The sequence below is a fragment of the Elephas maximus genome, chromosome 7 (genome assembly GCF_024166365.1).
Source record: "Elephas maximus indicus isolate mEleMax1 chromosome 7, mEleMax1 primary haplotype, whole genome shotgun sequence".
NCBI lineage: Eukaryota > Metazoa > Chordata > Mammalia > Proboscidea > Elephantidae > Elephas > Elephas maximus.
In genome coordinates, this window is record NC_064825.1 from 81,332,449 (window position 1) to 81,359,732 (window position 27,284).

A 27,284-nucleotide genomic window follows, 5' to 3' on the forward strand; every position below is an offset into this window, starting at 1 on the left:
GAGGCGTGCCGAGCCTGTGCGTGAGATTGGATTACTGGCAAAACTGTGGAGAGTGACACACATTGAAAGCAGCATACTCAGCCGCCATCACTGAGCTGGGCAACCGTTTCCTATTCTGCCAGGCAAGAAATTTGGTTGCTATGCAACGCGCACACTGCCCTTGTTTTCTAAGAGGGAGATTAGGTTTCTAGCAGGGCTTCGACCTGTAATTTTTCCTGTTCTAGCTATTGTTCTGGTTCACCCAAATTTTAAAACTCCTCTGTTCTGGTTTTGCTTCCTTGGCCGTAACTGAACCAGGGAGAACCACTTCCAAGCCCTACCTTAAACCAAACCAAAAACCAAAGCCGTTGCTGGCGAATTGATTCTGACTCATAGAGACCCTATAAAACAGAGTAGAACTGCCCCCATAGGGTTTCCAAGGCGGTAATCTTTATGGAAGCAAACTACTGTATCTTTCCACCACAGAGCAGCTGGTGGGTTTGAACCGTCTACATTTGGTTAGCAGCCGAGCGCTTAACCACTGTGCCACTAGGGCTCCCTTGTGCTCCTTACCAAAACCAAACCAAACCCATTATTGTCAAGTCAATTCAGACTCATAACGACCCTACCAAAAGAAACCAAAAACCAAACCCACTGCTGTCTAGTCGATTCTGACTCATAACGACCCTACAGAACAGAGTAAAAACGCCCCAGGGTGTTTCCAAGGAGCAGCTGGTGGATTTGAACTGTCGACCTTTTGGTTAGCAGCCAAGCCCTAACCATTGCACCACCAGGACTCCAGTGATGTTCCTTAAAATTAGACCTTATAAAATCCCTTCTGAATCACAGTTGTCAATTTTCAACTCATAGAAACTCCATGTGACAGAGTGGAACTGCCTCATAGGGTTTGCTAGGCTTTAATCTTTAAGGAAGCGGATATCCAGGTCTTCTCCTGGAGCCAGTGGGGGGTGGAATATAAGAGAATAGATGTACATTTATTTAAGCTGCTAAGTTTTTGGTAACTTTTTATGCTGCAATAGATAACTAATACATTTACCATAAAATGTGGTATTCAGATACATTAAAATGTGACCTCATCAATGGATTTTTGGCATGTTATTAGTAGATCAAACGGAAAATTTCTTAAACTAAAATACACAGTGAGTGTCTGTCAGTAGGCTGGGCAAATATAATCAGATCGAAATGCCCAGATGATATGCTTTTCTGGTTAAAGGAAAGAGATTTGAAATTTTGAGCACATTCTTTTTGTATAACTCATAAAAAAAAAAAAGCATGTGCTAAATCAATTCAATAAAAATGAAGTCAGTGAAATGCTCCAGTAACCTAATTCTAAATATTTGATTAGGTTAAATTTATAATGGTCTGATCTCACAAGTCTCTTTACTTTAGGAAGCTAAATTGTCTAAGGTGATTTTCTTTGGTATTTACTTCCCTGGCTTCAGAAAGCACCCTTATTTAAAATTTCCTCTCTGTCCTGTATATTCCTATTTAATAACATCACACATAAATAATAATGCTAGGAAAAATAAGAAGCATGTCTATATCTTATAGAATAGTTATTCATATCATTTATTCATCCGTTTATTTAATATACATTTGTCAAATGCCTTATATGTAAGTTCAATGTTAGTGTAGTAAAATGAACAAAATCCTGACCGCACAATAACTATGTGAAGTATTGTTATTGTTATTCCCCTATTAGAGAAAAAATAAATTGGACTACTGTCTATAACTGGTAGAGCCCTGGTGGCACAGTGGTTAAGAGTTATGGCTGGTAACCAAAAGTCTGGGAGTTCAAAATCACCAGAAGCTCCTCGGAAGCCCTATGGGGGCAGCTCTGCTGTGTCCTATAGGCTCACTGTGAGTCTGAATCGGAAACCCTGATGGAGTAGTGGTTAAGTGCTACAGCTGCTAACCAAGAGGTCAGTAGTTTGAATCTGCCAGGTGCTCCCTGGAAACCCTATCGGGCAGTTCTACTCTGCCCTGTAGGGTCGCTATGAGTCACAATCGACTTGATACAGCAGTGGGTTTGTTTTGGTTTTTTGAGTCTGAATCAACTCAACGGCAACAGGGTGTCTATACCCCTAACTGCAAACTCTTGTGTTTTTGTTTTATCTTTATCCACTAAAAGAAAAAACTTGCTTCTATCTCTTTTTAATATCCTAAAATAACCTCCAGTGTTTCAAGCTTGTTTCTACAGAGCACTTATCTGGTGTAAATTATATCATATATTTATTTCTTTACCATATCTGCCTTCTACTCCAGAATGTTAGCTCCATGAGTGTACACTCTCCTTTGCCTTATCTATCACTGTATTCTCAAGGCACACATGCATCCCTAACACATAGTAGATGCACAATAAATATTTTTTGAGCAATACATGTGTTTTATTAAAGAAAATAGAATCATGCAGTTAAGTGAAAAGAAATATGATCCCTAGGTTTTCTTTTAGGCACACTCTTTAACTTGAAAATACCTCTCTTATTCTCCAGTGTACACATTTAACTGGCAATAAGAGATATAAATTTGTAAGGAATATGAGATTTAACTCAATCACTTTTAAAGCTGGGGGCATTTTAATATGATTTAGGAGCAAACCATTAAATGTGGAATATTGTGAAGTTACCAAGCAGTAGAAAGGGCAGGTATCCTTAGTCATATCCATTCCTAAGTACTCCCTCTTCCTCTGAGAGTCTCCTTCTTTAAAGAGTAAAACGTAAGTATTAGATCTAGGTCAAGGTTAGAATAAGATCTGGAATGCCTATGGTGTTTTGTCTTGTTACTGTTTTTGATCTCCTCCCCCCATCTTGAATCTACAGTTTGGAATAGACAGCTTTGTCCCCAACTATTATATATCTTGTGGGTCAGGGGGGCTACAGAGTAGGTAATGGGCGGTGGTTTGCTTCTTTCCCTGTATTCCTAAGAAGCAAGAGCAGTGAGAGTAAAGAGGCATTGCCTGGTTCTCCCAAACCTCATTCTCTAATCGAGGGGTTAAGCAGAGACGCATAGCTGACATATCCCTAAATGCCAGGTAAAGAGGAGATAAAGGCGATCCCTGTGGAAATCTCAGATTGAGGCAAGTTGCTTTCAGGACACATCAACAGAAGACAAAGTTTTTTTGTCTGAGTTCTGGTATCAGTTAACTTCCTTGTCCTCGCAGTACCACTGCAAGAACAATCCATTAGCAATGTTTCTTTCTTCTGTGCCCTCAGATCCATGTATACCATTTTCTACCAGGCCTGAGAGGAAGCCTTCTGCACTTCTGTGGCAGAGCACCTTCTGGGTTCCCTAGATGCTATACTGTTTTATGTACCTTAAAGCATTTTTTCAAAATTAATCTGTCGTTGCATGCTAATTAGCACACTCATCCCATCATGGAAGTTCTGCTATGATACATAACTAGTTAGAGCTGCCACTGGGGGGAAATGAAGTCAATGCCTTATTGAATGTAGATTGATTGAAATCCATGGTCAGCAATGATTTTTAGTCAGTAACATTCCACAATTATGGAATTCAAATTCACACATTAAAAACAGAACTCAAGTTGGTTTGGGGGGAAAGAATGGGGAGAGTAAAATGGAATTAGGAATAGCATCTCACTGAATATGGAGAGAGGATAGAATACAGTGATTAAGAGCTGAGATTTCAACTCATACTACCTGAATTCCTATCTATGCTCTGTGGCTGACTGGCTGACTGATTATGGGCACTGTTGCCTCATCTGTGTAACTGAACTGGTGGTAAAATGTACATATTGGATTCATAGAATATTAATTGATACATGTTGATATATGTGAGTGCTTAGCTAAGTGTTTGACACATAGAAAACTCACAATAAATGTTACTTACAATTATGATTATTTAATCAACAGTTAGGCATTTTTTCCCTATGTATTACAGTAGCTGGACATTTAATAGATTTTAGATTAGAAACCCAATTCACCAGATGATTTATACTTACACTATTTTTGAATTAAAAGTCTTTATCACCATAAGCGGTAATGGCATTGGTAATCATAACAGTAACATAAAATGTATTATTATGCCTTGCATTGCCGTTTGGTTTTGTAGCTCAGCAGTAGTTGGGAAAGCAGAAAATGAAAACACTTTTTCATCTATTTTAAAGCCTGTGCCTCAGTTTCAGCTTTTGTCAAATGGGAAAAAATAGTACTTATCACTCAGTGTTTTTGTGAGCAAGAAGTGAGTTAATATATGTAAATTGCTTAAAATAGTGCTTGGTTCCTATCTAGTTTATGTTAGCAATGGTTATTATTTCTTTAAATGTTACTTTATTAGTTACTATTTCCTTGAATAGAACTTATATCTGCCAGGCTGTGGGAGGGGCTGGAGCACAGTCACTTAGAGATCCTACTTCTAGAGTTACTGATTAGAAAGGGTTTGTATTTCTGATGACCATGTGGAATAGAAGTAAGGTGGATATTAGGCTAAGGAGGCAATGACTCTGGCCATGTTCTCATCAGCATTGTAAGCCACAACTGTACAGCATTGAGACTAGCTTTTTAGTATTCCTAAGGAGGCCTAGGGAAACCCTGGTGGCATAGTGGTTAAGTGCTACAGCTGCTAACCAAAAGGTCGGCAGTTTGAACCCACCAGGTGCTCCTTGGAAACTCTATGGGGCAGTTCTACTCTGTCCTATAGGGTCGCTACGAGTCAGAATCGACTCGACGGCATTGGGTTTGTTTTTTTGGTTTTTAAGGAGGGGACTGGTGGCACAGTGGTTAAGAGCTTGGCTGCTAACCAAAAGGTCAGCCACTCGAATCCACCAGCAGCTCCTTGGAAACACTATGGGGCAGTTCTACTCTGTCCTATAGGGTTGCTATGAGTCGGAATCTACTCAATGGCAACTGTTTTTTTTTTTTTTTTGAGGGCTCATAATTAAGGAGAATTTGCATAGTAATTATATTTCTGGTGTTATCTTTTAAGCTAGGTGTGTTAGAATATATATGTATATGTCTTTTTTTTTTTTTTTTATCCCAGGACATTAAAAAATAAAAACATTCTTCTCTTTTTTTTAAATTTTTATTGTGCTTTAAGTGAAAGTTTACAAATCAAGTCAGTCTGTCATACAAAAATTTGTATACACCTGCTGTATACTCCTAATTGTTCTCCTCCTGATGAGACAGCACATTCCTTTCCTCTACTCTCTATTTTCATGTCCATTCAGCCAGATTCCAACCCCCTCTGCCCTCCCATCTCCCCTCCAGACAGGAAATGTCAAAATAGTCTCTTGTGTCTACTTGATCCAAGAAGCTAACTCTTCACCAGTATCATTTTCTATCCCATTGTCTGGTCCAATCCCTCTCTGAAGAGTTGGCTTTGGGAATGTTTCCTGTTTTGAGCTAACAGAAGGTCTGGGGACCATAACCTCCGGGGTCCTTCTAGTCTCAGTCAGACCACTAAGTCTGGTCTTTTTATGAGAATTTGGGGTCTGCATCCCACTGCTCTCCTGCTTCTTCAGGGGTTCTCTGTTGTGTTCCCTGTCAGAGCAGTCATCGGTTGTAGCCGTGCACCATCTAGTTCTTCTGGTCTCAGGCTGATGTAGTCTCTGGTTTATGTGGCCCTTTCTGTTTCTTGGGCTCATAATTACCTTGTGTCTTTGGTGTTCTTCATTAAAACATTCTTCTGTTAATGTCTGCCATTTTAGAATGAAACATTTCTCTAACTGAGAAATGGAGATTTTAATGAATTCAACAGTTCTTAATTCTCATCCATGTGTAGAATTCTTATTGTATGATATGTTGTTTGCTACTTTGTTTTTAATAGAGATTATTTTTATTCTTATAAATATGTGACATTCTCAATGAAACTGTCTCACATTTGGTATCTTAAAAAGTATATTGTTCTCTAGAATAGATAGTGTCCTAAGCGAGCACTATTATGAGGAAATGGTTGTACCTCTGAAATGAACTACAGCTACATATCAAGGATAAAATAGTGTCTGACTACCAGTGTCTAGTTTGCCATCTCCTAATTTTCTATTATCAATTGCCATAAAAAGATAGAAAAAGAAAAAAATGGACAACACTGCAGGAAACTAATGATAGGATTATGAAATACAACTCAGAACACAGACACTTGGCATTACAAAACAAAACTTGCCCAGTGGCCACTCAAATTATCTAGGAGAGTAGGAATAACCTGGTCCATTGTCTTTCCTTCCTACTGGGCTGCAGGGACCACATGGCCAGGAAACTAAGCATCTCCTACCCTTCTCAGCAGGAACTGTATTCTGAGCAGGCCAGAGTAATACCTTGTTCCCTCTGCCCTCACCTATGCCTCTCTCTTTTTAAATCTAATGAAAAACAGAAATACCCAGTAAATGGACATGGCAATGGTTGATTGCATTCTATATACCAAAATTAGGAGAAAAAAAGTATTATGGTGGGAACAGACACTGGCAGCATCCAAAGGCCATGAATACCAGGCAAGGTGTAATCTTACATGTTCCATAGTGTGGTAGAATAAAGCATTTCTTTTAATTCTATACCAGGAATCAATAATCAAAAAGAAGATCTCATCCACACAGAGCCATGTTAGTTGAAGGCTTGCAGGACACCAGAAATTAGATCAGGGCCTGTACCCAAGAGGTTCCACTAGAGGTAGAGGTTGGTAAATTGAGGTAGAATTTGTCAAAGGGTAGATAAAGGGACTATAAAATTCCAGGAACTTGTGTTGAATAGGAAACATCTTTATTATATCCAGTATTTCCGAATATGGAAACTAGACTTAGGGCAAAATGTAGGCTGCTCAGCAAAGGTAGGAGTGAGGCCATTGAACCCTATGGTGTGGGAACAGTTGGATAACTACATGGATATAACAGATAAAATGTGACCCTAATCACATTCCTTATTCCACAAAATCAATTTGAGTAGACTATAGGTCTAAATGTTACAGGGAAAACAGTAAATCTTCTAGAAGATAACGAAGGAGAGAATCTTCATGACTTTGGAACAGGGAAAATTGTTTTAAACAGGACGCAAAAACCTTAACCAGAAAAGATCAATAAATCTGACTCCATTAAAATTAAGAATTTCTGTGTGTTATAGGGTTGCAAAACATCATTAAATAGTGAAAAGTCTAAAATGCAGAGGAGATATTTGAGCACTTATTATCTAGAATGCCTGTAGAGCTACGATTAGAGAAAGACACTAACATAGAAATGCAAATTAAAATCACAATAAATTAGCACTAAGCACCTATTCCCTCAAATGCTAAATAATAATAGTATTTAAAAGTTTTGGAGCACAGGAAACTTAGGCAATACAGGTAGGAATATAAATGGGTTTAGAAAATTTTTTGGCATTACCTACTAAAATTGTAAATGTACTTTCATTATGAACCAGCAGTTTTTCTCCTGGGTACATAACTTGATAGAAATACATGCATATATATGTACTATAAGATATACACGCAAATGTTTATTACAGCTTATTTCTGACCATGACTGGAAAGAGCCCACATGTCCATAAGTAAGAGAAATGATAAATGCATTTCGTTGTATTAATATAATGGAATACTGTCTGACAATGAAAAACTGAGCTACAACTACATGAAAATTAGGGATGGGTGTCACACCCATAATGTTACATGAAAGAAGCCAGGTACAAAAGATTATGTACTGCCTGGTTGCATTTATATAAGTTTTGAAAACAGGCAGAATTAAAATGTAATGTTTAAGGACATATACTTATGTGATAAAATGAAGGAAAAGTAAGAAAGTAGTAGCATAAAAGATAGATGATAACCTTGTAGGAATGGAGGGGAGAGTATGAGGGGGGCCTCTGGAGGAGTTGGAAGGTTCTATTTCTTGACTTGGGTAGTGGTTATGTGGGCGTTCATCATATAATAATTCAGTAACATAAATTTGTTCACTGTACTTTTTTTGTAGTGTACCATATTTCATAGTTTTATATAAAGGATATCTGCTTCCCTTCACTTTGATTCCATAACAGCAGCCTTTGAATTATCTCTGTTTTCAGCAGCCTTTGTCTTGAGGGTGTAAATTAATCAACCACATACTTTTTTTTTTTTTTTGCCTTTTTTTGGCATGGGGAGGGGTGAATAATACCTAACATTATTCTGAACTCTCAAGGTGATTCAGGCACTGCAATGAATGTTTTGCGTGCATTATTTCATTTAGTCATTAGCAATAATCTTACAATGTTGGTAATATTATCTCCGTTTATCAACTCTAGAAATTTAGGCTCAGCTAAATATCCAGGAACGAACAGCTACACACAGACTCAGGTTTGGAACCCAAGGGCGTCTGAATCCAGATTTCAGTTCTTTATCCGATGTTTCAAACTCCATTTTTCTAACTCATAAGTGTGGTTGACAGATAATGAATCAGCAATCAATTACATGACATGACTTACATTGTATTTGCCTGATAGAGGACTGTAGTGGATTCACCCTGGTAATATGTCACTTTGTGGATATCGACAGTCCGTTTGTCAGTTTGACTTCTTCTGACTACAGTTCTTTAACACTTTACACCTCATACCTCTGTTACTATGCATATTAGATAGTATTGCAACCAATGAATAACATGCCTGTCATCCCTGATATGTGCTAAACTCCTTAAAAGCATTTCTTCTCATTCCTATTTATATCCTTAACACACTAACTAGTTCACATCAAGCATCCGATAAGTGCTTGTTAGATCAAGAAGAAAAACATCCAGAAAAAATACATACATACCATAAAGAAAAGCGGCTACTACCATGGTTTTATTTGAAGGATGCCCTAAAATACGTCCTCACGCAAATGAACAGACCTCTTTGGCTATTTTGTGAATGAGCTGAAATATTTGCACAGAGTTCCTTCTGAACATGAGCTATAACTTGAATATTCTGGAGATATTCTTTAGGAAAACCAACTTTTCTTAAAGTATCTGAGCTTCTCAGCTCGCAAAAGCATTAAATGATTGAGTTGTTTTCAAAACTGTTGAAAGGTTAGGTGCTGAATGAATGATCTGCATTCCAGCTTCTCTGAGAAAAGCTGGTTTTATTCTGTCTCCTGGGAATAATAAGGGCGATAAAGTGATTCTAAATTGAACACATTCCATGTTGTAATTGGAAAACATTTCACTATTCCAGATAACTCAAGGGGTGAGTCTTGATTTTATGTGCAATCAACTGTTATTATATCAAACAACTGAAGAAGTTGTACTTTTTGTGTCTAGCTACAATGATATATGCAATACATTTCCTGTCAATTCTGCTTTGAAGCAGCAGTTGTGAACATAAGTTACCCAGTGCCGTCGAGTCAATTCCGACTCATAGTGACCCTATAGGGCAGAGTAGGACTGCCCCATAGAGTTTCCAAGGAGCGCCTGGCGGATTCGAACTGCCAACCCTTTGGTTAGCAGCTGTAGCACTTAACCTTTATGCCACCAGGGTTTCCGAACATAAGTTAGTTAAAAAAAAAAAAAGAAAATCTTCATTAATGGTGACCGTTTTTGTTAGTTACTGTTGACTTGATTCCGACTCATGTGACCCCATGGTGCAAAGTAGAACTGCTCCGTAGCATTTTCAAGGCTGTGACTTTTCAGAAGCAGATTGCCAGGCCTGTCTTCTGATTCACATCTGGGTGGATTTGAGCCACCAGCCTTTCCACTAGTAGTTGAGCACTTTGCACCACCCAGGGACAATGGTAACCATATATGCATTCAAATAAAATATAGTATTCATACCCTCAAACTTATGCAGAACCTATACTGAGTTTTTTATTCATAATTCAGAAGAGATTTTCAAATCTTGTCATGCTTTTTTTTTGTCATTTTGAAGTCTACTTCTCATTGTCTTAGTGAGACTCATCATTAATGATTTGGAATTAATAGAATACTAAATAATAGATTTTGGTATGTCGACATACTTATTCAGAGAGAGGCATCACTTGGGTGTAATAACTAGAGGTGTAGATTTTTTCTCAAGTAAAGCAGCTGTTTCTCTGGAAGGACTTAGCATTATTTTGCATAGAATTAATGGATAATAATAACTATCATGTTTCCATCTTCAAACCATACAGTTCTTAAAATGAAAATTATGTGAAATTGTTTAAATTTTTTTTCTTGTCTTCTAATAGTTTTAGTACCAACCACTTCCTCGATTCTAAATCTTTTCATTGAAGCACATTTGGCTTTGTGTAGTTCTGAATAAGTTTAATTCTGTAAGACTAGGTTCATATTTAATACTGGATTGGAGAGGGTAATATATGTTCAGGAAAAAAAAAAAAAAACACGCTGAGGACAATCTGTATATTATTTTCATTTTCACCCAATCTTTGCTTAGATGAGTATGGAGATACCTGAAAGCAGTGAGTCACAGCTACAAAGCCAAGGAGCAAGCCACGACTATGGCAGTTCTGCTACAATTGTGATTCTTCATTTTAACCTTTTATAATTTAATCTGCTACAAATATTGCAAGGGAAAGGATAAGAAATGACCACATTTTTGTTTTTGCTTAGCTTTATATTCTTGAAGTTGACCTTATCTAGATATGCTGAAAAAATGAGTACACCTTCACGTATTCTACAAATATTTATTGGTGCCCACTATGAGTCAGGCCCTGGGTTAGATGCTTGGGATACTCTTTGAACCAAACAGTAAAATATCCTCGCACCTACAAACTTTATATTCTAGGTGAGGAAAACAGATAACTCATAAGTAAATTATTTATTGTTATACGGCATATTAGAAGTTAATAGGAGAGAAGGAAAAAGAGAGCAGGGAGAGTGGGATCAAGAGTGAGAGGTAACATGGAGAGCAATGAAAGGGTCTTGAGTAGAAGAGTTACATGTTGGAATTTAATTATGAGAATCACTCAGCCATCTCAACTGTCATGTGGAGAAAAGGCTGTAGAACAAAAGTACAATCAAGAAAACTAGTTAGGGTATACAAATAATCCAGTCAAGAGATAATTAGGATTCAGCCCAGACTGGTAGCAATAAAGGTATTGGAAAGTGCTCAGATTTTGAATTGAAAATTTTTCTTGATGATTTGGTTGTTAGATGAGTGAGGAAGAGAGGAAACAAAGATGACTAAAACTTTTTGGTTTGAGCAGTTGGAAGGATAGAGTTGCCACCGGCAAGAATAAAGAAAGTTGTGGGAGGAGCCTGTTTGGAGAAGATAAGGAATTTAGTACTCAGTAGTTAACACTGAGATGGCCATTAGAAATCTAAATGAAGGAATCAAGGAGGCAGTTGAATATACAAACCTGTGGATATTAATTAGGTTGCTGTTGTTTTTGTCAGGTGCTGTCCAGCAGTTCCAGCTCATAGCGACCCTATGTACAGCAGAACAAAACACCCCTCGGTCCTGTGCCATCCTCACAATCATTGTTATGCTTCAGCCCATTCTTGCAGCCACTGTGTCAGTCCATCTCATTGAGGGCCTTCCTCTCTTTGGCTGACACTCTACTTTGCCAAGCATGCTATCCATCTTCAGGGACTGGTCCCTCCTGAAAACATGTCCCAAGTACATGAGATGAAGTCTTGCCACACTCACTTCTGGCTTTACTTCTTGCAAGACAGATTTGTTCTCTTTTGGCAGTGTATGATATATTCAGTATTCTTCACCAACACCATAACTCAAATGCATCAGTTCTCCTTTGGTTTTCCTTATTCATTATCCACCTCTAGCGTGCATCTAAGATGATTGAAAATACCGTGACTTGGATTAGGCACACCTTAGTCCTCAAAGTGACATCTTTGGTTTTTAACACTTTGAAGAGGACTTTTTCAGCAAATTAGCCCAATGCAATAGATCGTTTGATTTCTTGACTGCTACTTTCATGGATGTCGATTGTGGATCCAAGTAAAATGAAACCCTTGACCACTTTAATATTTTATCCATTGATCGTGATGTTGCTTATTGGTCCAAGTGTGAGGATTTTTGTTTTCTTTATGTTGATGTGTAATCCATATTGAAGGCTGTAGTCTTTGATCTTCACCATTAAGTACTACAAGTCCTCTTTGCTTTCTTCAAACAAGGTTGTATCACCTGCACATCAAAAGTTACGAGCCTTCCTCTAATCCTGATGCTACAATCTTCTTCATGTAGTCCAGCTTCTAGGATTATTTGCTCAGCATATAGATTGGTACAGATGGTCAAAGTATACAACCCTGATGCACACTTTTCCTGATTTTAAACCATACGGCATTCCATTGTTCTGTTCGAATGATGGCCTCTTTGTCTATGTACAGGTTCTACATGGGCATAATTAAGTGTTCCAGAAATCTCATTCTTCACAACATCATCCATAATTTGTTATGATCCACCCAGTGGAATGCCTTTGCGTAGTCAATAAAACAGATGAACATTCTCTCAGGTGTTCTCTGCTTTCAGCCACAATCCATCTGACATCAGCAATGATATTCCTTGTTTCACATCCTCTTCTGAATCTGGCTTGAATTTCTGGCAGTTCCCTGTTGATGTATACTGCAACCTATTTTAAATGATCTTCAGCAAAATTTTATTGCTGGTGATATTAATGGTATTGTTTGATAATTTTCACATTCTGATGGATCACCTTTCTGTGGAATGGGCACAAATATGGATCTCTTCCAGTCAGTTTGCTGCCTTCCAAGTTTCTTCACATAGATGAGTGAGCACCTCCAGCACTGCATCTGTTTGTTGAAACATCTCAATTGGTATTGTATCAATTCCTGGAGCCCTGTTTTTTGTTTTTTTTTTTTTTTGCCATTCCCTTCAGGGAAGCTTGGGCTTCTTCCTTCGGTACCATTGGTTCTTGATTGTACACTACCTCCTGAAATGGTTGAACGTCCACCACTTTTTTTGGTGCAGTGACTGTGTATTTCTATGTTTTGATGCTTCCTGTGTCTTTCAATATTTTCCACGTAGAATTCTTCAGTATTGGAACTCAAGGCTTGAATTTTTTCTTCAGTTCTTTCATCATGAGAAATGCCAAGTGTGTTCTTCCCTTTTGGTTTTCTAACCCAGGTCTTTGCACATTTTATTTTAATACTTTACCTTGTTTTCTCCAGTTGCCCTTTGAAATCTTCTGTTCAACTCTTTTACCTCATAATTTCTTCCATTTGTTTTAGCGGCTCTAGATTTGAGAGCAGGTTTCACAGTCTCTTTTGACATCCATTCTGGTCTTTTCTTTCTTCATGTCCTTTTAATGACCTTTCGCTTTCTTCATGTATGATGTCCTTAATGTCTTCCCACAAGTCACCTGGTCTTCAGTGATTAGTGTTCAGTGTGTCAAATCTATTCTTGAAATGATCTCTAAACCCAGGTAGGATATATTCAGTGTCATATTTTAGCTCTCATGGACTTACTGTAATTTTCTTCAGCTTCAGCTTGAACTTGCATATGAGCAACTGATGGTCTGTTCCACAGTCAGGCCCTGGTGTTTTTCTGACTGATGGTATTGAGCTTTGCCATGGTCTCTTTCCACAGATGTAATTGATTTCAATCCTGTGTATTCTATCTGGCAAGGTCCATGTGTAAAGTCACTGTTTATATTGTTGAAAAAAGGTATTTGCAGTGAAGAAGTCATTGGTCTTGCAAAATTCTATCATGTGATATCCAGCATAATTTTTATCACCAAAGCCATATTTTCCAACTTCTGATCCTTCTTGTTTGTTTCCAACTTTCACATTCCAGTCACCAGCAATTAATTGTGCATCTTGATTGCGTGTTTGACCATTTTCGGATTGCAGAAATTGGTAAAAGTCTTCAATTTCCTTCTCTTTTGCATTAGTGGTTGGTGTGTACATGTGAAAAACAGTCATACTAACTGGTCTTCCTTGTGCTACTACCCACTACCAGTTGCTATTGAGTTAGCTCTGACTCATGATGACCCTATGGCTGTCAGAGTAGAACTGTGCTCCATAGGATTTTCCATGGCTGATTTTGCAGAAGTAGATTGCCAGGCCTTTCTTACAGGTCTTCTTTGTAGGCATATGGATATTATCTTATCACTGACAGCACTGTACTTTATAATAGTTCTTGAAATGTTCTTTTTGACAATGAATGTGATGTCATACCTCTTCAATTTCTTATTCCTGGCATAGTAGACCATATGATTGTCTGATTCAAAATGACCAATGCCAGTCCATTTCAGCTCATTAATGCCTAATATATCAATGTTTATGAAGTCCATTTCATTTTTGACAACTTCCAATATTCCTAGATTCACACCTCATGCATTCCATGCTCTGTTTACTAATGGATGTTTGCAGCTGTTTTTTTGTTTGTTTGTTTGTTTTTCACATGTTGAGACATTCCAGAATGAGAAGTGGCTCAACTGCTGATAGGTAAAGTAAGAAGAGGACTGAAAATTGATATTTGGATACAGCAAAGAGTAGGTTGATAAGAGAAGGTTATAGAGTGGTAGAAACAAAAGGTCTCTACAATTTGAATTCAATTGTGTCTTCTTTGGCCAAGAATCCTCATTATCTCTATCATTTAGGAGCTGTGTCTTAGTCATCTAGTGCTGCTATAACAGAAATACCACAAGTGGATGGCTCTAACAAAGAGAAATTTATTCTCTCACAGCCTGGTAGGGTAGAAGTCTGCATTTAGGGTGCCAGCTCCAGCGGATGCCTTTCTCTCACTGTCAGCTCTGGGGGAAGGTCCTTGTCATCAATCTTCCACTGGTCTAGGAGCTTCTTTTTGAAGGAACCCCAGGCTCAAAGGGTGCACTCTCCTCCCAGCGCTGCTTTCTTGAGATTGGCTCAAGACACAATCTCATCTTGCAGATTGAGTCCTTTGTCATTAACATAACTGCCACTAATCTCATCCCATCAACATCATAGAGATAGGATTTATAACACACAGAGAAGTCACATCAGATGACAAAATGGTGGACAATCACATAATACTGTGAATCATAACCCAGCCAAGTTGACAGATAATATTAGGGGACACAATTCAATCCATGACAAGCTGTAAATGAAGTTCTTTTTGGTAACATTCTGAAACCTTTCTGTAACTGTTCAAGCCCAGTCCTAGCAATGTGTACTTGTATAGCCTCTTTATCTTTTTTAATATAGTGGTCAAGACCAACAAATAAGGTATCAAATAAGTTAGAGTTCTGTCTTCACTGTTTTCTCTTATATGACATCTGTAATGTCACGTAATCTTTTTTGGCTTCTAGGTACTCATGATAATACCTACCTTAAAGGATAATGGGGTTTAAATTAAATAACTTTATAAAATACTTGGCACAATATCTGGCACATAGCAAGTGTCCAATAAATAATAGCTAGTATTGTCGTTATTAATATTCATATATAACTATAAGACCTTGGTGACTTCCCTGGTGTTAGTAGCTTAGTCATGTTGTATATAACTCAGTAAAATTAGGTTAGACATCTCAAAACTTATCCCCTCATTAAACAAAAGTCTGTGCAAAGACTTTCTGTCCTTGAGCCCAGAGGCCTCTACTGCTATACATGCATACATTTTAACCTGTTTTCTCTAAAAAGCTAAAGCCAATCTGAACCTCATCATGCACCCTAACCTCCCTTGTAGAATGAAAATCTCTCAGACATCTTTTTTGTTGCTCCTCCTGGATGACTACGTGGACTTTATCTCCTTGGTGTCCAGGTTACTCAGATCCTCACTTCTTTTACTTGGAGCTGGTTATATGCGCCGATTAAGATTTTCCAAAACAGTGTGGAATGAATTTGTCTGAAATTATCCCATAACTCTCCAGAATTTAGGAAATTTTTTTCAATCTCAAGAATCCCTGTATTGGCAACGTGGAATAGAGAGTGAGTCCCAAGCCAAGCTCATTGCCATTGAGTTGATTCCAATACATAGAAATAACTTGAAGGAAAATGTGTATTCTGAGAGAAAGGAGGACAAGATAGTAGCTAAGAGCGTGGAGCTAGACAAAATTTGATTCAAATCCTGGCTCTGCAGTGTTCTGGGGCAATATACTGGTAAAGCTCCCCAGCTACCAAGAAGACCTTCAGGAAAATCTGTTTATGAGTAAAACAGAGTTTATCAAACTTACTTATACCAAATTATAATATACCATCTGTATAGTCTTAGTATGAGTCTCTGGGTGGCTCAAATGGTTGATCACTTGCCTACTAACCAAAATGTTGGAGGTTTGAACCCACGCAGAAGTACCTCAGAAGAGAGGCCTGGTGATCTGCTTCCAAAAAGTCACAGTTGTAAAAACCATACGGAGCACAATCTTACTGTGCACCACACGGATTCACCATGAGTTGGAATCTACTCAATGCCAACTGGTTTTATAGGCTTAGTAGTGTTTCAAAAGGGTGAAGTTAGGAGAGAATTTTCAGAGACCTTTAGGGCCTGGGCTTGGTGGTGTTTAAAAGTGGGTCTTGCAAGGTAGGGGTCTGGTTGGTAATTGAGCCAGCAGAGTTTATGACAGAATAGCTTTGGGATGCTAGGTACAGCAAAGTACGGAGTCTTGAAATAGTCTTGATAAGCAAGTTAGTTGTTTTGATAAGTAAGCTGTTTTAATTGGTTCAGTCGTAGCTTCTAGGAACAAGCATTTCTGGAGCAAGCAGCTGACAACTGAAATATAGCTTTTTTTCAGTGCTGTTGAACATAGGTTTAGAAAAGTAATGCTTGGTCCAAGTATTATTTAACACAGGAAATTATGTGAGTTTTGGTTTTCAGTACGTATGTTCTCTAAGCCTTAGGGACTTTATATTTGAGATATAAGTTATGAGAATTAAATAAGATAAACTATGTAAAACATTTATGTCTGGACCTGATACTTAGTAAACATTCAATATATATTAGCTAGTATTATTTTTACAGAACCTTATTAAATAAAGCACACCTGTTTTGATGCCAGTATCATAAAGCCCGGGTCCTGGAATCAGGCTGCCTAATTTCAAATTCTAGAACATTTCAAATTCTGCTAACTTGTCTCCTGCAAACTTTCTTTAATAATCTTCCCATATCCCAAAATTGGGATCCTACATCTTTGGAAATTGGTCCACCAGTATTCAAATGGAATGAATGAAACCAAAATATGTGTGCCTTTCCAGTCCACACTGTTAACAATCATTGCTTTGCTTGCAGAATGACATGAATTACATAGCATCCAGTGGTCTTCTATTTAAAGATGGCAAAAAGCGAATTGATTACATCCTGGTTTATAGAAAGTCAAATATACAATATGACAGAAGAAACACCTTTGAAAAGAACCTCAGAGCAGAAGGTTTGATGTTGGAAAAGGAGGTATGTGCTTTAATTTTATTCTTTGTATGACAAAATATGCTGGAACAGATATGATCACATTTTTAGTATAAAAAGAATATGCCACATGGCTTTTTAGGATATATATTTTCTCCAAAATGTAAAATAAATACATATGTGTATATATAGTTCCATTTAAATATGTATTCCTTTTTCACTCTGTACATTTCAGAATTATTTAAATATTTTTCAAAGGTCATGACTATTTTTGCAATTATAAAAATTTAAGAAATTATGATCATAACTATGTAAAATAGAAAGCCCTATGAGACGAAAAATAAATGTTAAAAGGAATTTGTCAAATTGTTAATATCTGTGTTTTAATAGTAAAATTATAATTTTTCTCACTTATCCTTTTCTTTTTTGTTTTTATTTTTTCAAATGTTCTGAAGCAACATTATTTTTTTCTAACAGAACTGTAAAAATATCAATGCTCACTGAAAAAAAGGGAAAACAGAAAGGAGGAAAAAAATATCTCACATAGTGCCATTATCTAAAAATGACCACTCTTCTAGTTAGTTCCCTCTTGGGATTAAAAAAAAAAAAGAGCGCATATTTAATCACATTATAGAAAAAAATGCATTAATGTAAAAAAGTAAAAGTATAGAAATGTATAAAATAAAGTCTTCCTTTTCCCTTCCTTCTCCCAAACCATACCCTCCTCTCTTTTGGTGGCCTTCTTAACAGCCTAATTTTACCCTGCCAGGTGCCCCTCTAGATTTTTCTATCTACTTGCAAGCATAAATACATTTTTTCTTTTTTACGTAAAATCGGTTGTGATATACATACTGTTCTGCTACGCAATTCTCTCATTTAGCAATATATTATGAATATCTTAAATTGTCAGTACATTTAAAGTCAACTCATCTTTCTTACGAGGTACATAGAATTACATAGGATTTAGTCAGCCACGTTCCCCCTGGGAGAAAATTTTAAAATTCGGTATTTGAGAGAACCCTAAATTACTGCTGCTTGGCTTTAACTAGTTTTCTGAAAAACAGGAGGGACAAGGACATAGAACTCTGATGAACTATTTGATTCCATATCTAGGTAATTTCCCAGTGAGCTTCATGAATCTCCGAGAATGGATTAGAGCGTTTACAGCTACACAGATGTGGCTTCGGAACCCCTTTATTCACAGGGTAGTCTCCTTGGATTGGTTTTCAGAGAAATGTACGTTAGGAAATATTGAACTGTAAGTTGTGGTGGCCCTAGGAATATGTGTCCTTTTGTATTTAGTGATGTTAGTTGCCTTCAAGTCAGCACTGACTCGTAGTGACTCCATGCACAATGAGATCACACCGTTGTGATTCAAATGGTTTTCATTGGCTGGTTCTCAGAAGTAGATCTCAAGGAGTTTCTTTCAAGACTGTCTTAGTCCGGAAGCTGCGTTGAAACCTGTTCAGCATCATAGCAACACACAAGCCTCCACTGACAGGTGGGTGGTGGGTGCGCTTGTGGTGCATTGGCTGGGGATACATCCTGGGTCTCCTGCATGAAAGGCTAGAATTCTACCACCGAATCGCTGCTTCCCTCTTTCATATTTATGAAAACCATTTTTAATACATGTCAAAATAACCAAACACACACTACCTTGAGAATTTGGGAGGTAGGAATTTTTCTCACACTGTCTAGTGATATAGAACTGGGGAGTCTGACCTCGATTTTCTATTGATTACTTAGTTGTGTTTGTTTTTTATGTTTCTTCTGGGAACTTTAAACCAGAATACCTGTATCACTGGCGATTAATTAAATCAAGTAGTATTTCATGAAAAAATATTATAAATTCCTCCTTTATTTTCTTGTGATTACTCCTTCATATAAACGGATTGAATCACTTCCTTCTCTATTCTCATAGCAGTTCATATATAGATTCTATTATAACAATGGTATTATGGTTATTTTGCTGATATGTCTTCCGCTATGTATGCACTTAGCAAATAGAGGTTAGGCAGCCAGTATGCAAGCTCTTGGGGATCCAATGAGTAAAGTAAACCCTGTTGATGCTTTCCCTGCCTATACAGTATGTGTAGGAGTCAGGCATGAAAACTGTACAATTGTGAATTAGGTGTGACTTAGCCCACAGCCTCCACCTTGTCTCTTGGCAAAAAGTTTAGATTATCTTTTGAGTCTTCCTCTCCTTTGCTCCTCCATACTTGTGCCAAGAATGCTGGGTGACCACAGTTTTCCAGAATAAATGTGATTAGTTTTGAAGCTGAATTGGGGCATTTTTATATCTTCTCTCCCAGAAGACTCTAGAAGCTTTATGATATTTGATCCAATGCCCTCTTAGGAGCTCTTCTTATCCAAGCAAGAGAAAGTGCTGCCAATTAAAATAAATAAATAAATTATTTTTATTTTTACACTCTTTCCACTTGACTAATACTTGCATAACTAAAGAGACACTTGAGTGACTTTTCAGAATAAATATGATCTTATCCAAGCTGACTTTCAGTCTCTATAGTCTTCACTTATGGATATAATGTTTAAAATTTTTCCTTTTCAGGATTCCCTTTATAATTTCACCTGTGATAAGTGTCCTTAAAAAAAAATAAAATGGTGGTAGAATGGCTTATGACAAGAATAATGATCTAGTCTGGAAGGTGAGAAAAGACCAGAGGAATGGGACGAAGTAAAATTAAAGAAATAAACTGTGAATTGAGATTTGAAAAATGAATACTAGCTAAAGTAGGTGAATAAAGGGGTAGATGTGGTTTTCAGTGCTGGCTACACATTAGAATCGTAATTCATTGACTTCAGTGGAGGGAAGAGAGGAAGGGGAGACTGGCAACTTGCGTTCATCACAATGGCTAGTTTGTGGTGGTGGCCTGATTCCAAAAAACTGTGCAGTTATATGGTGCTTTATTAAACCATTGGGACCAAAACCTAAGCACTCAGCCTGGCACAAAACCCAAAACAAAAAATCAAACTCGTTGCCATCGAGTCGATTCCAAATCATAGCGACCCTATAGGACAGAGTAGAACTGCTCCATAGGCTTTCTGAGGAGTGGCTGGTGGATTCAAACTGCTGGTCTTTGATTAGCAGGCATAGCTCTTCACTACTGTGCCACCAGGGCTCCAGTGTAGCACAGAGTAGATCTCAAATACTTGCTGAAATGCCTGTTGATGTGGCTGGTTCTAAATGACCAACATTATCAGCAGATTAATGATGTATATCTGAAGTCCATATGAATGAAGAGGTACATGGTAATCCAAGTAGATTTCCAGATCATACCAGCAGTTTGTCTTTCTTTTAGACTTAAAATCCTGAGCTATCACATCCTTTTTTTTTCCTATCTATTCCACTAACTTGCAGAGTGTCTTTATTAAAACATAATTTTTAACCTTCCTCTTCTCTCAAGAGTGAATGTTCTACCTCTTGGGAATTTTGGGTGGAATAATTAAGTAATAATGTGACTTGTGAAGGTGGTAGGTGTTTTGTTCCCTCTAAGAAGCCTGCTTTCATCGGAGCTGAACAGAATAGTGCCAGATTGGAGCTTTCAGTTCCGAGGGAGAATAATCTTTCTCCCCGCCAACACCATCTCTTCACCAATCCCATGCCCAATAACTGCAAGAAAATTAAACTTTTTTTTTTCTTTTTTAAGTAGAAGTATAACAAAAGAGAAAATGAGTGGAAGGCATTATAAAAGGAAACAGTTCATGCTTCTTGAAAATGATTTCTTTCTCTCTTTTTGTCTCTCTCAGTCTCTTTATATAGAGAGATAGCTAAATATGCATAGCCATCTGAGGTTTCAGAGTAAGGTATAACAGAAGACATTCAAAATGAGAAAATAAAGGCATTCAAGTTGAGAAATATTCTAGCTGTGCATGTACCTCACTTGACATTTCACTGGTTGATGGTAGAACCATTGCAGTGAAGAAATTTGTTTCTAAAGCATCCCCTTTATTTAAGTCATTAGATTTTTTTTTTTAAATGCTAAATGTTGACAGGAATGACTTAATCAGTGGTAGGCAAGCTGTTGGTATAGTGGTTAAGAGCTGAGCTGCTAACCAAAAGGTCGGCAGTTAAATCTACCAGCTACTCTTTGTAAACCCTATGCGGTAGTTCTACTCTTTGGAAATGACTCTATGGCATGAGTTTGTTTGTTTGTTGAGGCAAGTTGTTAATGATGTTAATTTGAATCCTGACATATGCCCTCTTCCAGAATAGTTTTGGTTTATTTGATTCATTACCTCTATTGTCTCTTGCTTAGGTACCAGTTACATAGAATATGTATTCAAAATAACTTCTTTCATCCATCCATTCATTCCTTCATTTCGCCATTCAACGTATGCTTAGTGAATACCTACTGTGTGCCTGGCTTAGCTCTAGGTGCTTGGAATACATAAATAAACAAAGCAGATTCCAGCTCCCTTGGCACTTACATAATCAAATGACCTCATTCATTAGAAAATAATATATACTACAATAAAAATAATAGAACAGATAAAAGTGATGAGGTGGCAAGCAAGTAGTAATATTAAAAAGGGTGGTCTATTTACATCCCAGTCAGAAAGCGAGATTTGTGCAAAACTTTAAAAGAGGTGAAAGGGTTAACCAGGCAGCTCTCTGGGAGAAGAGGATCCATGAATCAGGAATAGCTACAGCAGAAATACTAAGTCAAAGGGTGATTGGTAGATTTGCTCTGTGATCCTCAGAATTTGGGAATTCCAGAAAGTAACTGTCTAGGTGTTTGTTTTTTGTTTAATTTTTCAAGGTAGAATATGAACATGAGTGATGATGTAATGCCAAAATAGTCAGCTACTTAGTTAGATATTTTAGATTAAGGGACTACATCTAAGAATCATGATAATTATCTGGTTCAGAAAAAGATCTGATACTCCAAAGAATGGTATGAGCAAAATATTCAGAACAATGGAATCTGATTCTGGAATTTCTGAGAATTAGACCAGGATACCTGTATTTTATAAAAAGCTCCTCAGGTAATCCTGATGCACACGTGACTTTGCTTAAATATCTCTAGTCTAGATCGAAGACACTTAAATTTTCATGATTTGATATAGGTAAAAATAAATTGTAAGATTAGAGTAAGTGTGCAAATTTCACAGCCCTTCTTTTAGGACACAGGATTTCTAGGTGGTACAAGTTGCACTCAACTACTTCCTAAACTTGAAGGTTGGCAGTTCAAAACCATCTAGAGGTATCACAGAAGGTCTAGCAAAGCGCTTCCTTTAAGATAACAGCTAAGAAAACCCTGTGAGTAGTTCTACTCTGTAACATATGGGGTTGCCATGAGTCAAAATTGACCTGATGCCAACAGATTTGGTATTTTGGTGATTAGGGCACTGAGTTTTATGATTTATACTCTATTGTTTTTCCAGGATTATCACAGGACCTGTCATGTAGTAATTACTCAATAAAATGTGTTAGAAGAACAAATGAATGAATTGATTAATGAATGGTGGCAACTGTAAGCATTTCTCTACCCCTTTTGAACAGAAATGAGATTGTCATGATAAAGCACCTATTAAAAGTAACTTCATTTCTAATTGGATCTTGATTGTTCTGACAGGGAATCCTGAATAATGATAGTGATAATTGTAACAAAATGTGCTGATTCACATGGGTGATAATTTGTTGTATACAGTGACATTCTTATATTTTTATTAGGGTTTGTCTGTATTAAACATTCTTCATTCATGTGAATTTCCTTTAAATCAATGATAATGAGCCATGTGTAGCCAGGGCACGATGTGCTTCCCCCAAAATCAGATTGTGGCCTGGCTTATCTTCAGCTCTGATTCTAAATAATAGTTCCTGTCTTGCTATTCTTTGCAGCCAGCTGTTGCAAACTCTGATATCATGTTTATTAAAATTCACATTCCATGGGACACGCTGTGCAAGTATGCCGAGAGGCTGAATATCCGGATGCCCTTCAGGTACTTTCATATTTTCTGTCTATGTTAAGATGAGCCTGAAAAGACCACCTACAGATAGGGAAAAAATTTTCAGCTATGACATCGCCGACCAGCGCCTGATCTCTAAAATCTATATGATTCTGTTAAAACTCAACCACAAAAAGACAAACAACCCAATCAAAAAGTGGGCAAAGGATATGAACACGCACTTCACTAAAGATGAGCCTGTTTTTTGCAATACCTTAGAACAAGAAATGTAACCCTCTCTACAAAGGAAATGCTTTTTTTCTCTCAAAGTTTAGTTTTTCTCGACATTTATTCCCTTCTGATTTGCTTTCCTAATGTGATAATCTTCCTGATTCCCTGGATGCTTTATATCATTTCAGGGTGAACATACCTAAAGAGGTAGAAAAACAATTGTTTCCAAATTTTTCCTTATAACATCATTTCCAAGACTAAGTTCCCTTATTTCATACGGGTAGATAGAGCTCTTGTTATTTTTTGTAGAATGCAAGAAGTGGAAGTATATAACATCTTTAAGGATACATATATAATGCACTTCTCTATACAGAGGTTAAAGGAATAATCTTTCAGGGATATCCAATTCTTAGCTCTGTCTACAGTACCAAGGGAGAAATGAGGCAAGTAAGGGACTGCTCAGTTCAAAGTCTTCTCCATCCTTCCTCTAGGCAAGCAAAAATTGAATAAACATCAATTTCCCTCTAGTGAGTGTCTTGCATTATATGCAGAAAGCATTGTTTCCCTCTATCATTTCTGAAAATAAATTTCAACACCCAGCTCCTATTGTATGCAGAGTGTTAACTCAAACTGTAGATTTGAACATTTACTCTGATTTGGAGCTCGACATGCTTCATCAGCTGCTAAAGAAGGATTAAAGAGATTCAGAGTAAACAGGATGCCAAGTAAAAAAGTCTGTAGGTAATGAATATGAGAGAACATTTAAGAGTGCAATGGGAAAACACAGAGAAATTCCTCAGACTGAGCAGCATGGCCAACTCTGGGAGGAGTCCTGACATCCTCAGTTCTGATGACGAGCCTCTAAGGTATTCAAGGAGACATTGATCCCTATCTTCTTAGTCATTTGAAACACCTCAGGATTTGAAAAACACAGCCACAGTTATTGTCTACCAAACCGAAAGTGATTAAGTTTTGGCAACTACTGAGGAATCTCCTGGCGATATTGGGATTAGATACCTAAATTGGCTTGCATTCATGCTTAGCTAAGGGCTTAAAGTTCTCTGTTGAGACAGCATTTGGGTCATAAGCAAATAATACCTTGAGGCTGAGTATTAGCTGTGAAGTACTCTGGGGGGGAGGGGAGGGAAAAAAACAACTTAATAAATTGAAAAGCAAAAGAAAGGAAGGTATTTCTAATTTGTCAGCACTTTAACCAAATGATCCAAATGATGGACAAGATCGCTAAGGGAACCTGAGTTTTGTACATTTGTAATGAAACTTGGGACCTGAGACAAGCAAACAAGGAACCATGAAATATTATTTGTTTTATGATTAGAATTCAGGTCATTTTACTGAACCAGTCTTGACAGTAAAATTAGGTAGGTTTATATTTGTAATAAGCTTCATTTCTTGACTTCTCAGTTTCCTGGGATGTATTACAGCCTGATAATGAGGGAATACTTGCCATTTTCCCTATCTGATTTATTCTTGTTTGTCTATACTTATTCATGGTACAAAAGCATAATACAGGATTAAAACAGAGATACATTTCAACCTATCAAATTACCACAGAATTTTGGAAATAATGATCTTCAAACTTAAGATATATATGGTAAATGATCATTTTTATTTGTTCATGGTGGAAGTCAAACTTGAAAACGTTCTCAAACTCAGTTTGGAGACATCTGCTGTGAGCCTTAAACGTTTTCATATCCTCCACTTTATCTCTTAAGAAAATAATTGAAAATATATAAAAATATTCACTGAAGTATTATTTATAATTCTGGAATATGAAAAATACTTTCTGTGTTCAACATTAGATGACTATATTAGATTATATTCCCTTGCAATGGAATATAAATCACATATAAAACAAGTGAGTACAAGGATTTATTAGGGATTAAAATTTTTTTTTTTTATGGAGAAATAGTAAATAAAACATAAATAAAAATATATATCTGTTGCCATCGAGTCAATTCCAACTCATAGCGAGCCTATAAGACAGAGTAGAACTGGCCCACAGGGTTTCCAAGGAGCTGCTGGTGGGTGCAGCTGAGTTCTTACATAAACCAAAAAAAACAAATTTCCTTTGAGTTGATTCCGACTCACAGTTTCCAAGGAGCGCATGGTAGACTTGAACTGCTGACCTTTTAGTTAGCAGCCATAGCTCTTAACCACTGTGCCACCAGGACTTTCAAGTTCTTATATAGGATATGTATAATTATTAAGACAATTTGACTTCAACAATGTAAAATGCAGAGGAATAAAAATGGGAGGAAATATGACGATGTATTAAAAACAATTGTTTCTGATGGATGGGATTATATTTATTTATTTCTATCCTTACAGAATTGTCAGCTTTTAACAAGTTCTAATTTGACTGTATGATGTAAATACAGCATGCAAAAGGAATATCACGTCTAAGACAATAGCCTACTTTCTGATGTCAGGCAGAAATTGCTGACAATTTCCACATTAATTCTTAACTGATTTTAGAACATTATCTTGCCCCTATTGTGATTTCAGCATTGTTTCTAAGAAGAGTTATATCTAAATTTGTCCACAAATGAGCTTCCTTGTAGGTCGAAGAGAAGGAAGCCCTTAAAAACCATTCAAACCGTGTCATTTTAATGGGTTTCAGTATGCAGGGTCATTTCAGGTTGAGTGAACATGATGCCAAAACGTGATAAAAAAGGAAGTGTGTTTTTTACCTACTACCTCTGGCTATGATACCAAACAAATGCTTGCCAGGAGTTGAAAAGATTGCTTTTGTTTTTGCTTTCTAAGGAGAAATTTAGCATCATTTGACTTAGATCCTGGCACAGGCACATATTATTAACATGCAGTTATACTTAAATGTTTAATAGAAGAACAAATTATACATAACAGGTTCAGCTTTACCCCAAACTTGATATGCATGATTTCAAAGATGGTTTTCCTGTCTTTATCAATAGACAGTGAAACCTGTGAGAGCCGAAACTTGACAGAACTGCCTTATTTTTCCAGGACTCACAAGTTTTCCACCTTTGACAGGGTGTGGTCTTACCACTTTTCTATGGCTCATTTTAGTGGAAAATATTTGCATTTGCCTTCTCTGACAAGTTTCCACCTTACACAGGTTCCGGCTTTCTCAGGTTTTACTTTACATTCAAAGTATGTTCCTTCTGCTGTAGTCTATGAATAAAAAGTCTTATAAAGACAATGGCAACACAGTCTAAGTTGTCATCTTCCTTATATAGCTCTTCCCACCACCTCAGCTGGATTTTACTTATTTTAAAAACTGAAAGTTTATTAGAGTACATCGGTCTCCTTTCTCTCACTTCTGTTATCCCTGCCTTCACAAATAAATTTCAGAAATATCTAAAGTGACATAATAATCATTATTATCATAGTTTTGATACAAAGAGAACACCTTACCAGCTTTAATTCTTCTGTTTCTTTTCCTTAGAAGTCAATTAAAAACAATTTTACTCTTAGAAATTCAAAAAAACAAAAAAATTTTGTCAGACTCTGAGCGTGCTCATTTGTCATAGATTAGAGCTTATTCTCCAGGCTCTGTGCCATAGTGTCCTTCCATCTCAGGGGCGATTTTGAGGAACGTATTTTCTTCAGTGAGACAGTTTTAATTTTTTATTGATATGTATATAGAGTCCTGGTGGTGCAGCGGTTTGAGAGCTCTGCTTTTAATCAAAAGGTCGGCAGTTCGAATCCACCAGCTGCTCATTGGAATCCCTATGGGGCATTTCTACTCTGTCCTATAGGGTCACTATGATTCAGATCAACTTGACGGCAACAGATATATATATATATATGTGTGTGTGTGTGTGTGTGTAATTTCCTGGTAAGGTTGCATTTGACAGAAGAGTTCTGATATGTCCAAGACAAAAGATGAAAACTGTGGAAAACTATGGAATGAATTTATAAGATTACTATATCTTCTTAATGATGTATTGGCTGAAATTTCTTCTT

General features: G+C 37.1%; 1 protein-coding gene across 2 annotated transcripts in view; it reads left to right on the forward strand.

The window, feature by feature from the left end:
• Nucleotides 1-27,284, forward strand: part of ANO3 (anoctamin 3) — a 320,613-nt gene that overhangs the window by 159,610 nt on the left and 133,719 nt on the right. Inside the window, exons 5-6 of one of the 2 annotated variants that reach the window (XM_049890733.1) lie at nucleotides 17,061-17,219; nucleotides 23,038-23,138. In XM_049890733.1, coding sequence (XP_049746690.1) covers nucleotides 17,061-17,219; nucleotides 23,038-23,138 — 260 coding nt within the window. Of the gene's footprint in view, nucleotides 1-17,060; nucleotides 17,220-22,397; nucleotides 22,670-23,037; nucleotides 23,139-27,284 lie in introns of those variants that run through there. The other variant, XM_049890734.1, reaches the window with a different exon arrangement.